Raw genomic sequence first — 13,648 nt, 5'->3', positions numbered from 1 at the left:
GGCGGTAGGGGCGGGCGCGGTGGGTGGAGGCGCCGACAGCCCGAGTGTTCACACCGCACGCTGTTTTGGCGAGTGTCCAGACGCACGTACAAACATACAGCCGGCCTGGCTCTGCGGCCGGGGCCCCGGGCTGGCCGGCGTGCAAATGTTTTGCTCCTGTTGGGCCTAACGGTCCGAAGGGGAAAGAGGAGGAGGGGAGGGGAGGAGCCCCGCCGAGGGTAAAGTCTGCCCGCGTCCAGGACTTGGAGCGATCGCGCGCGGGGAAGGGGTGGTGGGCGTCTCCAGACTGGGTTCAGAGTCGGTTACAAGTTGGCCGGGTGATGGGGGTGGTGTCTGGGTCGAGCCCCGGGCTGCGGGGCGCGGAGGGGAGGGGCGCGGCAGGGCGCGGTGGGGTCAGTCCTCAGAGTCAGACGGCGGGACACACAGACGGGTAGGGGCGACGTCCTGGTGCATCGTTTTGTCAAGTCAGCCCCGTCGTCTGGCGTCTGCCGTGGCGGGGCGGGGCGGGGCGTGGCGTGGCAGGACACGGCGCGACGCGGCGGGAGAGGAGCCGAGGAGGAAGGGCAGGGCTGTGAGCGCAAGCGGGGCGCGGCGGGGCGCGGCGGGGCGGGGCGGCGGCGTCACTTTCCCCAGACTGGGACGTGCCGGGCCGATCACATGTCGGGGCGGGAGTCAATAAACCCCCGGGAGGAGCTCGCGAGCTCGCGTCACAGACGCGCCCCGCCCCGCCCCGCCCCGCCCCGCCGGCGTGGCTACCTGGCAATGCGATGCTGCTGAGATGCGATGCCAGTGGCGGCGGGGCGCGGCGGGGAGGGACACAAACAAACACACAGGGCAGCACTTCCGCGCCGCCGCTCGACGCCGCCCGGCCCGCGAGCGATGACCGCTAGAATGCAGACTGCATCCAGTTCCCTTGCGGGTGGCGGGAGCCAGGAGGGATCTCCTTTCAGCGCTTTCAGCCACCCAGGCCTCCCCCTCGCGCCGATGAGAGTCGCCCCCCCCCCCCCATACCCTCGCCGGGGCCGAGCATTGCATAAGGCCACAAAGGCGTCCCCGCCCGTCCTATCGTCACTTGTCTTGCGGTTGGACGGGCAGCCGAGAGGCCGGCGGGCCAGCCGCGAAACTAGGGCGGGAGTGTACCGCTCCACTCCGTCACCGCGCCCGCCCGGGACGCGCTCGGGGCGGGCGCGGGGCGGGAGCGGGGCGGGAGCCGGGCGCTGGCCCTGAGGAACATTCAGATTGATGGAGTCTAGTCTCACTTTACAGTCGTCGTAGGGGCGGGAGGAGGCGGGGCGGACCGGGGGCCGGGACACGGGACATCTCGGGGCCAGAGCTGGGGGGCACGTCGAGTCGAGTCCTGGACCGAGTCCGGTCGACCGGGTGCAACGCGAGTGCACCACGCGCGCCGCCCCGCGCCAACGCCCCTTGCACTGCGGCTCGCACACCGCGCCACGCGCGCCCTCATGCATGTAGAGCAGTGGGCCGGTGTGCCCGGCCGGGAGATAGGCTGATCCAATACAATGGACAATGCCAGGCCAGGGTGGCCCGGGTGGCCCCGGTGGGCCCTCGTCTCGTGGGCTCGTGGTCCCCGGGGGGCAGACCCTCCGCGCTCGACCCGTCTGCGGCTATCGGTCGTTGTCGTTCCCGTCCGCGTCACCTGGCCGGAGGCCGGCCACGCGCGCCGCCCGGGAGGCCACGGAGGCCTCACCCCGCGGTGCCGGGAGGTGCGCGTGCAGGGCGGACGACCCGCCGGCCTACGGCCCCACGGCGCTGGCTGTTTGCACGGCGGGGGTTGGGTTCGCCGTCACGGACTTTGGCGGAGGGCCGGAGGACACAGCCGCTTATTTGCATCGCCGAGATACCAGCAATCGCTCCCGAGTCTACCACTGTGTGCTCGCTCTCTTGGCACAGAGGGAGCGCCACCCGGGGAGGGTCAGCCGGTCGGCCGGGTTGCTGATGACACATTCCCGTCCTGTTCTGTTCAGCTGGACCGAACGTCCCGCAGAACGGGCCACCTGCTCGCCTCTGGTCACTAAGCTTCTCAAAACGTCGGGGCGTCGGGGGCTGCTGGTGTGGAGCAGTAGCGGCCCGCCCACGCCTATCTCGACCCGGCCCGGCCCGCCCTGGCCCGCAGCCAGCCGTGTAGTTTTAGGGCGGTGGCGGGCAGCACGGCGACCAGCGGCGGCGGAGGGTACTTTTCCATTCCAATCAACAGGAAGAGTTTACTTTCGGAAGGCAAGCTGGGCCGGGCTATTTGCGGGTCGTGCTGCACGGGGGCGTGCGTCACGGCGTGCACGGCCCGGCTGAGCCCCGGCTGTGCGCTGCACAAACCACAAACCGGAGTGTTTTCCCCCCTCTTCTGGCCGCTATCCAAAGTCTGGCCAGCGCCGCTGCTCCACTGAGCGGTGCGAAGGCGCGGGCGCGGGCGCTACGGGTCCTGGCGGTGGTGGCGTACGTGCAGCCCCTGGGGCACGGAGCGCGGCCGCGCGGGGACATGGCGGGGACGCGGCGCGCCCGAGCTGGGCTACCCTGTACATCAGGGGGTGCCCAGCAGATGGGTGACCCAAGAATCGGGGCGACGTAACTTGTGTACTTACCGCACACCGTCTGCTTTTCACTGGTCACAAGTCACAATGCACTTGCACTCCTTGCCCCGCGCACCGTACCGGTCTGCCATCCTAGGAATGAGATATAATTAGTGCAGTGTGACATCGAAAACAGAAGGTGTGCCTGACTTGACTTGAGTCGCCGAGCGCGCCCAGCTGCTGGGAACCCCAGGATTAACAGTTTAGTACTGCAATAAACTGAGTGTCTTTCCAGCACGCCGTATACGTGTGCTGTGCCGACTCAGGCGGACCACCCCCTATCACCAGCCCCCTCCTCTCTCCTCGAGGAAGCAAAAGAGCGAGCGTGCGTGTCAAGTTACGGCTCGTCTTTATCAGGGTGCAAAAGCGGTTGTCCACACTGGCGCCAGCTGCGCCAGCTCCGCCCCGGACAGTGTTGCCAACACAGAGCCGCCCGTCGGCCCGTCTGCCTGACCGAAGGAACTGACCAGCGCAACACGAGTCCGGTAGGGGCCGTGCGGCCCGCCTCGGGCTGGTGCCCCCGCGGGAGGGGTTGGCGGGGCGGGGCGCGGCAGGGCGGGGCGCGGCGGAGCATGCGGTATGTCTGGCTGCGACCTGTGACCCGGGCCGACCAGGACAGCGGCCTGAGCAGCCCGTTCGCTTATGGGTCCTTCTCGGTTCTCAGTAAGGCGGCGGCGGCGGCCGGTCTGCCGGTCAAGCCCGTCATAAATTATCCAGAAACGACAATCCGAGTGCGTCATCGCCAAACTTTGCGCCGAACGGAGTGACCCGTCTGGAATGTCTGACGGACGCCGCGGTGACGATAGAAAGTGGCGGACGAGTTCACACAAGAATCTGCGGAAAATAGCTTACTGTAAAATAATTAAAATAATTGTTAATAAAAAACGAACAAAAAAACACGACAGCAACGTAGTCCTCTTTTGATTAGCTCTATCCAGAGTATGGTAATAAGTTTGATGATCCCGGATTAGGAATAAAGACGCCACGCCACGTTTGCACAAACTGGTTTTCCGCTAGAAACAGTTACGCGTGTGAGCAAAAGAAGCCTCCAGATGAGGTCATGTTCCCAATGGTGTATAATAAGTCCTGGTGATTAATTGATCTTTTGTCTATTCCAGCATTGAGAGCCCCTCCGTGGAGAGGTAAGACTCCAGGTTTTTAACAGTGTGGTTGCTAATTAACACGTTGTCTGCGTTTTAATACGAGAATGTGTAGAGCATGGAAGTTCGAATGCAATCGCTGCAGACGGATGTGATTAATTTTAGTTGAAAAAAAATGAATGAAGTTAACTAAATGCAGCAAATTTAACCCTTTTCACTTAGAATGCATACGATTTGAGTATGTGCATGGCCGTAGCGTAGTATTAACACTGCATATGCATGTCGTATTACCACCTCCAGGCGAGGTGTGGTCCACCCGCGGCCCCGCACCGTGTCGTGTCCTGAGGTCCGCGCCAACTCTCGGAGACAGGTCTCCCGAGTCTGGTCCGCTTCATTGATTCGATAACATCTCGGAACATCTTCCCTGCGCCGGAAGCCAAGGCTTTACGGTTGTAATCTTGACCACGCGCCGGCCCCGGCCCCGGCGAGCGCGTGCGTTCACCCACTGGACAGAGAATTGAGCGGAGCAGAGCAGGGCGCGTGGACTGAACGCTGCTCGTATGCCTTTAAATATCTATAGATAAGGTCAACCTTTTTGTTACGCCACGTACATTCTTAATCTTGTACACAGTAAGACGGCAAAGATAAATAATTTCAGCGCCTCCCTTTTCAACAGCACCGCTCCATCCCCCCATTTTTTTCCGCATGTACATTGCTGTAGTTATTGCCTCACTGCTCACAGTCGCATGTGTGTGTAGGCACCTCGTTAACGTGGACATTCTTTTTTCTGTGTTCTCCAGGGACAGGGAGCTGCGTCTCCAGAACATCAAGAGCCAGGTTCTGAGCTACCTCGGCCTCTCGTCCCACAGCCAGCACCCCATGAGCAACATCTCGGCCTCGCAGCAGCAGCTCTCCCTGCTCCGCGTCGTCGGCCGCATGAACCTCCCCAACCTGCCGCCCCAGGACATCTTCGCCGAAAAAGTGCAGAGCCACTACCCGTCGTGTGAGTGTGCAAATCTTTACTGAAATTTGGTTTCGTGACCGTCGGGTGATGGCGCATCAGAGGAGAGCTCTGTGGGTGCTGCTACTGGCGTAGTACAAGTTGGCCCACCGACTCTGACTTTGCTTTGTACCAGGTGGCTGGCGGGAGCGGGGCGGGAGGGCGTAGTACAAGTTGGCCCACCGACTCTGACTTTGCTTTGTACCAGGTGGCTGATTAACCCCGCGCACTTCTGTAGTTAGACTGTACCGCACGCAGGAGTGCGGGTGGGCTTGCCTATCGCCCCTGTCCACGGCACCTAACGGGCCGGGCGAGTAGGCAACCCGCCCGCACTTGTGCGTGCCGTACAGTCTAACCACAGAAGTGCGCGGGGCTAATCAGCCACCTGGTAGTTTGACTGTACCGCAGGCGCGCGAGTGCGCCACTGACCGTAGCGCCTCGTGGGTAGGCAACCCGATCACACGCGTGCAATGCGGCACGGCATAGCCTCTCAGCCTCTCCACATCCAGCGCCGTGCTCACACTGTGCCTCTCCCTTGCCCCCACAGGCTCGCTGCCGCGCAACACGGACGAGACGCTGTGGTCCGGCGGCAGCGCCATGCACCTCCTGTTCGACCTGCCCAACCACCCGCCGCCCGCCGGCACCTCCGTCAACGTGGTGCAGGCCACGCTGCGCCTCTACAAGGTGTCGCAGAGCAACGCCACGCTCGCCGCCCCGGGACCGCTCTGCCTGCCCTCCGCGTCCACGGCCGCGACCCCCGGCGACGAGGACGCCCCCGCCGCCGACGCGCCGCTCGAGGCACCGCTCGAGACGCCCCTGGACCAGCTGAGCCACCAGCTCGAGGAGCAGGGCGGCGGCCCGCTGCAGACGCTGCTCGGCATGGCCACGGCCGATGACCGGCAGGTGCGCGTGTCGGTCTACTGGTACACGCGCTCCCTCAAGAAGAACAAGAACGGAGGTGAGCAGCCCTTATCGCCCGTCGCCTTATCACGGTCCCACAAGATCGCGCTCGATTATTTGTGATTACATTTGGCAGCCGCGTCAGCGAAGGGGTACCACGGTACTACTTTATCGCCCTCGTCAGTACAATGGGAGCGCTAGGGCACTTTCGTTATCAACTCTCTTTCGCTTTCCAAGCGTTTTCACCGGCCCCGTCGTTTCTAGACGTACTGGCCTACGACCTGCTGGGTATAAGCCGCGAGGTCGTCTGGTTTCGAATTGAGATATTACTTGTAGTAAAACGGTCAATGTTCTGAGCCCGTACCAGACCAGGTGGCTGAATAACTCCGTTTACGCTTGTACGCTTGAACCAAACCGCACCGTATGCACGCGTGCACAAAAACAATAGCCTCCTCCATTGATAAAACCTTTTGTGTACATGTGTGAACATAGTGACATTTCGTGTTCCGTCTGTTTGCAGTGGTGGTGGAGAAGCGCAAGCTGCTGGACTCGCGCATGCTGCCCGTGCACGGCTCGGCCTGGACCGAGTGGAACGTGCGCATGGCCGTCAAGGTGTGGCGCGAGTCGGGCCGCAACTTCGGGCTGGTCGTCGAGGTGGAGGACGAGGACGGCACCCTGCTCGACGCGCACCAGTTCTTCAACGGGATGAACTGCACGCAAGAGGCATGTGAGTGTCCGGCTAACCTCCTCCAAAGGCTTCTCTAACCCCACCCCGCACTCTCTCCACTCCTCTCTCCCGGTGCCCTCGGCGCATGCTCCACCCCCCCCCCTCCCCGAACCCCGCGCTCCCGCCCTGTGCTGCCTGTGTGTAGTCCGCCCTCCCGTGTGTTCGTCCTGTGTTGTCCTGTGATGCATGCGTTTCTATTATCATTGCCACTTTGCCACTGTGAGTTTGTCCGTGCTTTAACTCGGCCTTCTCCCGCAGCCACGGCCCGGCCCCTCCCCAGCTTCCTCCTCGACGCCGCCCGCCGCCTCTACAGCGGCAACGCCTCCGGCGGCCCCGGCGCCCGCGCCGGCTACCCCGCGGCCGGCACGTTCGCCCACGCTTTTAACCAGAATCTGTTCCCCGTAATCGACCTGTGCACCGTGGAGACGACGGACGGCAGCGGCGGCGCGCTGTACTCGTCGGGCTACGACACGGCGCCGCTGGCGGCCAGCAGGACGCAGCAGCAGCCCAAGCTGGCCAAGCACAGGGCGCACCCGGCGCACCCGCAGCCCGCCAAGCACCGCCAGGGCGACCGCCAGGGCGACCGGCCGCCGCACCACAAGCACCGCCACCAGCACCAGGACCACGACGACAGCCGCGAGCACGAGGAGCACCAGAGCGAGGAGCCACAGGCGAGGCGGTGGCCGCGGGCCAGGAGCGGCCCCCAGGGCGACGCGCAGGCCCAGGCCGACGACGAGGACATCCGCCAGCTCATCATCCCGCGCGGCATCGTCATGACGGCCAAGCACGTCCAGCACGTGACCAGGGATACGGCGCGCGCCAGGTAGGCCCCGGGACCGACCCTGGACCTGGAGTCCGACCCGACGCGCGGGTCCAGCTGGCGCCACAGACTGCTCCCAGCATGAATCAGTATTGCCTGTCGTTCCTTGTCTCCAGCATTCCAAAATGCTTACAGGACCCACCTGCTTGGATGTCCCTTGTAATAAGTACAAGTTGTTTTTAGTGCTGTTTTCTGTTGTATGTTTAGGTATTTATTTATGTAGCAGACCAAGTTTAATTAATTGTGCACTTAGGAACAACATAGTATTTAAGGCCATTTAAAAGACTGTTCAGTAGGTTGTTCCATAAGTGTATCTGCTGCGAATTCTGATAAATGTCTAGTCTTATCTCTTCACACTAGGGATAATGTAGTGTAATATACCTAGTTTGCATTTAAGATAAATTCCTTGAAAAACGTGCTGGAAACAGCATTCTTTTCATTGATACAAAGTACATCACCAAGAGGAACAAAATGCATCCAATCACCTGCTGTGGGTGCTACCACCCTGGTAGTCAGGTAACTCTAATCAGTGATTGCTTCTCCTCATACAAATACTAAGATTTATCTCTTTTGTTTTGTCAACCGAATTTTTAACATATTATTCTTTACCGAATGTTCCTGAAAAACTCTTATTTTGTTCCAAAAACTTTCTTTTTACAATATTTTGATCATTTCTCAAACTTTTACTTTTACTGAATGAAAGGAAGTGACAGTATTACAGGATTCAAACATGTCATTTTCATTAACATCACGCATTCCTTCGGAGAATTGTTATCTAATTCCTTCTATATAACTTTGATTGTTACCAAACAGACCTAATTAAGGGGACATATGATTTTCAATCAAACAGGAGTGGAATTTCAGTTGTTTTGTTTCATGAACTTAACTAAAAGGCATTAGCTTTGGGAGATTCATACCAAAACAGTTACAAAAGTAACACTGTGTCTGTCACTCCTGTTTGCTTGAAGACTCTAATTAATGTTATGTTTTCTGCTTTAAGTTAAGTCAGGCAATAGGATGTTAGTTCTCATCATTTAGTGTTTATGCTTCATTCATTAACTAAGCGCGTGCCATATGTACATATTCACAAATACAAGCCAGTTAGAATCTTGTGTCATTTACAGCTTCTATCCAAAAATTGCCATTAATTTATATTAAACGTGCTATTATATTTATGATAAGAATGACCACTCATATTGGTTTTATTTATTAACTATTGTAGGTATTAATTGGTCAGACAAGTACTGCAATTTCGTGGCTACTTAAGAAACACTATGTCATTTATCATAATACAGTCTAGCAAAAAATGTTCAAATTTTTCAATTGCTCCCTGCAGCAGTTTTGTGGCACTCGATCTGACCGATAGATTTCACATAAGCTTAGGTGACTTGTACCATGTTGAAAGCGGTAAATATTTAAGTATTACGCCGTCAAAAAAGGTGTCTGTGCAGATGGTAAGACCCATTACTGAGATGTAAATGCTGTACATTAATATACAAAACTCAATGTTTTTCTTAGTCTAAATGTAATTATTTTACCTTCCTACTTATCCCGACTCCTCACCGCCATATTTCACCAAAGCGTATACGATAGTTACATTTGTCAGGCAGGCACTCTGTACATTATAGCCTCACACATCACACATCTCCAGAACACGCGACTTGTTAGCCTCCCCACCAGCACCTACCCCCTTACACGACGCCCGGCGCGAACCAGCCGTGCAGGCACTTGGGCACCTGGCTGGGCGCCGTGAACTCGGTGCGGCCGAGCTCCACCATGGCCTGCGCGTCGACCACCAGCAGCCCGGCGCGTCGGTCGTCGTCGCCCCACACCAGGGCGCACAGCAGCACGCCGTCGTCCTCGGCCTAGCGGGGGGCACCACACGCCACGTGTCAGGTCAGGGGGAGGAGACCACCACCGGGGGAGACAGGGGCAGGCGGCCACGGGGTGACCGCGGGGGACTCACCTGGCCGTCGGGCCGCGGGATGAAGATGGGCTCGCTGGGGTAGAGGCCGGCCTCGCCCCACGTGGCGCAGCTGCCCGTCCACGTGTCCACCTTGATGAGCGTGCCGGGGTTGTCGGCGTCCACGTCCGCGGAGATGGCGTAGAAGAAGCGGTACGGCCTGGACGTGAGGCGCGGGTGTATCCGCGGCGTCTCGCAGCCCAGGTCGCACAGCGGCCGCGGCTGCACCCGGCCGCCGGCCAGCTGCTGGGCCCCCGCCGCCAGCGGCAGCACGAAGCGCAGCGGCCGGCCGCGGAACAGGCGCGCGTAGTCGGGGTTCTGCTGGGCGTCCTGCAGCGCCCGGGACAAACAAAGAGGGCGGACTTCAGAGAAACTCGCGCTTAAACGCTGAGGGCGTATCATGCACATGGTCAACTTCCGCAGGCCCCGAGATCGTGACGGGAGCTAGCCGTAGCTCCACATCACACGCAGATGCTCCCAGTAACCGGGCGCAACCTTCCTCTGCCTCTGTATCCCGGACACGAGCCGTCGCGCAGCGGTCGTCTGCGACCACCCACCTGGAGCGCGTCGATGTACATGCAGCTGATCATGGCGGGGTCCTTGTAGCAGCAGATGTCCACGACGACCTCGCCCGGCTCGGCGGGGCTGTCCTCGCCGGCCAGGGACGGCCGCTCGAAGCAGTTGATGACGTGAAGGAAGAAGAACGAGTCGGCCTCGAAGGTGTGCGTCCGCCGGCCCGTGTCGCGGCTCACCAGGTGCAGGAGGGTCTGCGGAGCGAGGAGGAGCAGGAGGTTCAGTCAGCGGGAGCGCAGCGCGCGCGGCCAGGTCCGCGGCGCGCGCCGGGGAGGCAGGCTGTGCCGAGAGCGGCTGTGCCAGCCGGCTGCCTACCCGCACGGGGCCACGGGCTGCAGGCTGATTCCGAAGAGACCTCAAGGGGCGCTGTCGTATGAGTGTGACAGGGACGGAGCTATACGGAAGGTGTTGGAGAGAGTTCTTCGGAATCAGTCGGCTGAAGCGCGCCATAGGCACGGACCACGGGCCCACGGGCGGGCACGAGTACGAGTAGGGGCAACGGACACGGGACAGAGGACACAGGTCACAGCCACAGCCAGAGGCTAAGGGACGCTGCACGCGAAGTACGGAGTAACTGCGAATGTGGACGTGGCAATCAGCCACTTGGGGCCCAGTACCCTCATGCTATGTGCGCGTTTGAAGGACTTTGCCTTCACAGCTGCCCACAGACAGACTCACTGACCGGGTGCTCCGGGAACCAGCGCAGGCTGGCGGCGAGGGGGTCCCCGCTGAGCTGGCCGCGCACCATGGCGGGCACGGACACGGACAGGGGCTGCTCCACGAGGACGAAGTGCGACGCCGTGGCCCCGAACGAGTGCATGTAGCCGGGGTGCAGCGGCCAGCGCGCCGCCACGCCGCCGCGCAGACGGCCGGCATCCACCGCGGCGAGCGGTGCGCCACCTGGGGGGAGGGGGGAGATGGGACAATCAATTTGTGTCGACATCGCGAACGGTAAACAGTAAAGCTTTACAGATCGATTGATTTTTATTTACAGAGTGCATGGCTAATGACCCCCCCCCCCTAAATTTTGACCTGATTGGATGGAGCGATTAAATCGATAATGGACGATTGACTAAGTAAGGGAGCGACAGAACCAACAAATCAGCTACGTAGTTTGGGAAGATTTGTAATAGGGTATTTCAGAGCTGGAGGTGAAGAAGTAAAATGGAAGAACAAAACGCACACTGCGCATGAGCAGACGCCCCCCACTCCTTCCCCTGCTTCCCCCACTCCGCGTCTGCGCATGAGCAGTGCGCGTTTTGATCTTCCATTTTACTTCTTCACCTCCAGCTCTGAAATACCCTATTGGTATTTAGCTGTTATAGCCAAAGAGTTCGTTAAAAGAACAAAGCTTTCACTGTAATGACTAAGCTGCTTTAAAACAAGAAGAGGGCAGCCCTGAGGAGGTGGCGTGGCGTAGCGCCGTCCCTAAACAAAGCAGAAGATGCGGCAGTCTAGCAGAGGTTATGTTGCATGTCATTTGATTTTCAATTGTATAGAATGGGCCTGTGCATCTAGCACCTTGGTACCACCTTCACCAATGTTTATTACGACAGCTGAGCAATTATCATAGAGTTAAAATTGTACCAATGTAAATATGTCCGTCCACTAACCTAGACAACGACACCGGTGGGTGGTGTGGAAAATTGTGTAAACTTACTTTTGCGGAGCCAAACTTTACAGAACCAGTTACTGACACAAAAATGCTACTCCGATATAATGTGGACACGATTTGTTTTCAAAAATTGTACAAACTTGGTGTATGATCACACACCCACTCGCGGCAAAACACTGCAGTATGGTCGCCTGCGCCTGCGTACTGCTTTGGTTAGGGACGGCGCTACGCCATGCCATCTCCTCAGCGCCACCTTCTTTTTGTTCCTCTTATGAAGCAGCTTCCTCTCTTGACAAACGGGTTGGCTCTTCCGGCGACAGCTTCGTTCAGGGCGACTAATTCTTGGCTACGACAACGAATTACTAATTGTCACATCAAATTTCGATTAGCAGCCCCCAAATTATACTAATTTGTCAGTTTATCCGACTGATTCCGTGCATTGCCAGTGCGATTGCTCGAGTTGAGACGCTTAGGCCTCGAGGCAACACGGCGCCGCGCAGGCCGGCAACCCATCGGGCCGGGGCGTAGGGCGCGCGGCTCAGCAGGCAGGCACCTACCGGGCTGCGGCGCGGGGAAGTGGATGAGCGAGTACTGCGGGCCCGTGGCGCTCAGGCTCATGCCCAGGTTGACGACGGAGCCGTCCTCCTGCACCAGCGGGTGCGACGTGTGGTTCACGATGCCCAGCGTGCTCGCCACGTTGACCCTCTCGAGCGTGCGCAGCGTCACGGGGTCCACGCGGGTCATGACGGGGCTCTCGGTGAAGGCGAAGAACTCGTCGCCCACCGGGTACACGGAGATCATGGCGTTGTCCGACATCACCTCTCCCGGACGGAACATGGCGGCGACCCTGCGGACGGAAGGATTGCACAACATGACGCCCCGCCGCAGACGCGACAAACGCTGTTCCTTTGGTAGAGGTCGGTCAACATGTGCACCAAACCGGCTGCTTGGACACATCAACACGCCCTTCGGGCCCGCTCACTTCTTGAAGATGGTCTGGCAGGGGTCGGGAGCCGCGCGGGTCCCGAACTCCGTGACGACGATGCGCCTGGCGGCCGCGTTGCGCCTCCACGTCTGCGAGCGCAGGAAGCGGCTCTGGTACGACACCTCGCCGTCAGCGATGCGGAAACTGCGGAGAGGTGGCTGGTTAATGAAGGATGACGACGCGGGACTCCCGAGAATCTCATGGGGACACTTATAGGGAGCCATGGTCGCCCCCAAGGCGTCCCGCACGAGATTTTCACCGTTCCCTGAACGGGTGTCATTTTGGACTGAGCTCGGGGCACTCGGGGCCGCCAGGGAGAGCCCACCCTCCTCCTACCTCTGCAGGAGGGCCGCGCCGTCGAACAGGTGCTGGAACTTATCCCTGCCGCACTCCAGGCTGCCCGGGCCGTTGCGCAGCAGAGTGCCCCGGATCCACCGCGGGATGCAACCTGCGGCACCAGGGGGGCGGGGGGTGAGGGCAGAGCACTACGAGGAGAAGGGTCCGCGAGTGGCGCTCGGGCGGGTTCGCTTACCGCTGGTCGCGCCACGGAGCGGCTGGCAGACCTCCTCCTTGCAGGACCTCAGCCAGATGTGGACGTGGCAGTTGGGGTAGAGGTCCTGGCCCGCCTCCAGCCTGGCCGCCACCTCCGGGTCCGCGTCGCGCCCCGCCGCCCGCTCCGCCGCCTCGTAGGCGCGCCGCCGGGCCTGCCCCTCGGCTGACATGGACAGGAGCCGCGCGGGGCGGGGGGTGAGAACCAGCAGAGCAGGCAAACAAACGACACTGCACCACAACCAATCTTTTGTGTCTATTCGCCACAGTAAGGCAGTGCCGAATAGCGCCAAGGCAACCCTTGCAACTCTAAACCAATTGCCTGGTGCTTGCTGCAACCCGCCTGCGGAAGGCCTGGGGTTGCCACCCTTCTGGTGTTACCTGGCGGTGGCCGGATGGGCCGCACGGCGCGCGCGGCCGCCGCCCTGGGTCGCGCCTTGGGCCTGCCCATGCACCCGCCCATGCTGACGATGTCGCTGGACGCGAGGCCACTGGACCTGACACTGCTAGAGTGACGGCGGCCGGCCCAGGACAGCGTCCACGCCGTCCCGCGCGTGGGCGGGGGGGACGGCGTCAAGGGCGACGCCAGAGGCGACGCGATGGAGGCGTAAGTATAGGCTACGTGCTGTACGGGCCGGTGCCAATTGGGGGAAGAGTTGGCCGCGTTACGTGAGCATCCTGTGAGGTTCCCACACGCACGCACACTCACTCACTCACTCACTCACTCACTCACTCACTCACTCACTCACTCACTCACTCACTCACTCACTCACTCACTCACTCGCTCACTCACTCACTCACTCACTCACTCACTCACTCACTCACTCACTC

At 60.0% G+C, this 13,648-nt stretch overlaps 2 protein-coding genes across 2 annotated transcripts in view; one reads left to right on the top strand and one right to left on the bottom strand.

The window, feature by feature from the left end:
* Positions 1-3,136: 3,136 nt before the first annotated feature.
* Positions 3,137-8,649, top strand: LOC113202255 (uncharacterized). Its single transcript, XM_052271229.1, has 5 exons — positions 3,137-3,727; positions 4,486-4,688; positions 5,233-5,643; positions 6,106-6,312; positions 6,571-8,649. Exons 2-5 carry the CDS (start codon positions 4,565-4,567, stop codon positions 7,137-7,139), a joined length of 1,311 nt encoding a protein of 436 aa, XP_052127189.1. The 5' UTR covers positions 3,137-3,727; positions 4,486-4,564; the 3' UTR covers positions 7,140-8,649.
* LOC113202254 (carotenoid isomerooxygenase) overlaps positions 7,539-13,648 on the bottom strand; it is a 7,552-nt gene continuing 1,442 nt past the window's right edge. The window contains exons 3-10 of the mRNA XM_052271227.1: positions 12,801-12,983; positions 12,605-12,716; positions 12,266-12,412; positions 11,841-12,130; positions 10,351-10,568; positions 9,653-9,862; positions 9,099-9,425; positions 7,539-8,997 (exon numbers count right to left, since the gene is read on the bottom strand). Of these exons, the coding sequence (XP_052127187.1) occupies positions 8,824-8,997; positions 9,099-9,425; positions 9,653-9,862; positions 10,351-10,568; positions 11,841-12,130; positions 12,266-12,412; positions 12,605-12,716; positions 12,801-12,983 (1,661 nt within the window). The 3' untranslated portion in view covers positions 7,539-8,823. The remainder of the gene's footprint in view (positions 8,998-9,098; positions 9,426-9,652; positions 9,863-10,350; positions 10,569-11,840; positions 12,131-12,265; positions 12,413-12,604; positions 12,717-12,800; positions 12,984-13,648) is intronic.

This window comes from Frankliniella occidentalis, unplaced genomic scaffold (genome assembly GCF_000697945.3).
Source record: "Frankliniella occidentalis isolate FOCC.00 unplaced genomic scaffold, Focc_3.1 Scaffold155, whole genome shotgun sequence".
Taxonomy (NCBI): Eukaryota; Metazoa; Arthropoda; class Insecta; order Thysanoptera; family Thripidae; genus Frankliniella; species Frankliniella occidentalis.
Note: the sequence above shows the minus strand (reverse complement) of the source record. Positions and strands in the feature narration are given on the sequence as shown.

Coding starts and splice junctions, on each gene's coding strand:
- LOC113202255 (XM_052271229.1), top strand. CDS start 4,565: ATGAGCAACATCTCGGCCTCGCAGCAGCAGCTCTCCCTGCTCCGCGTC. Junction 4,689..5,232: donor GCAGAGCCACTACCCGTCGT/GTGAGTGTGCAA, acceptor TTGCCCCCACAG/GCTCGCTGCCGCGCAACACG. Junction 6,313..6,570: donor GAACTGCACGCAAGAGGCAT/GTGAGTGTCCGG, acceptor CTTCTCCCGCAG/CCACGGCCCGGCCCCTCCCC.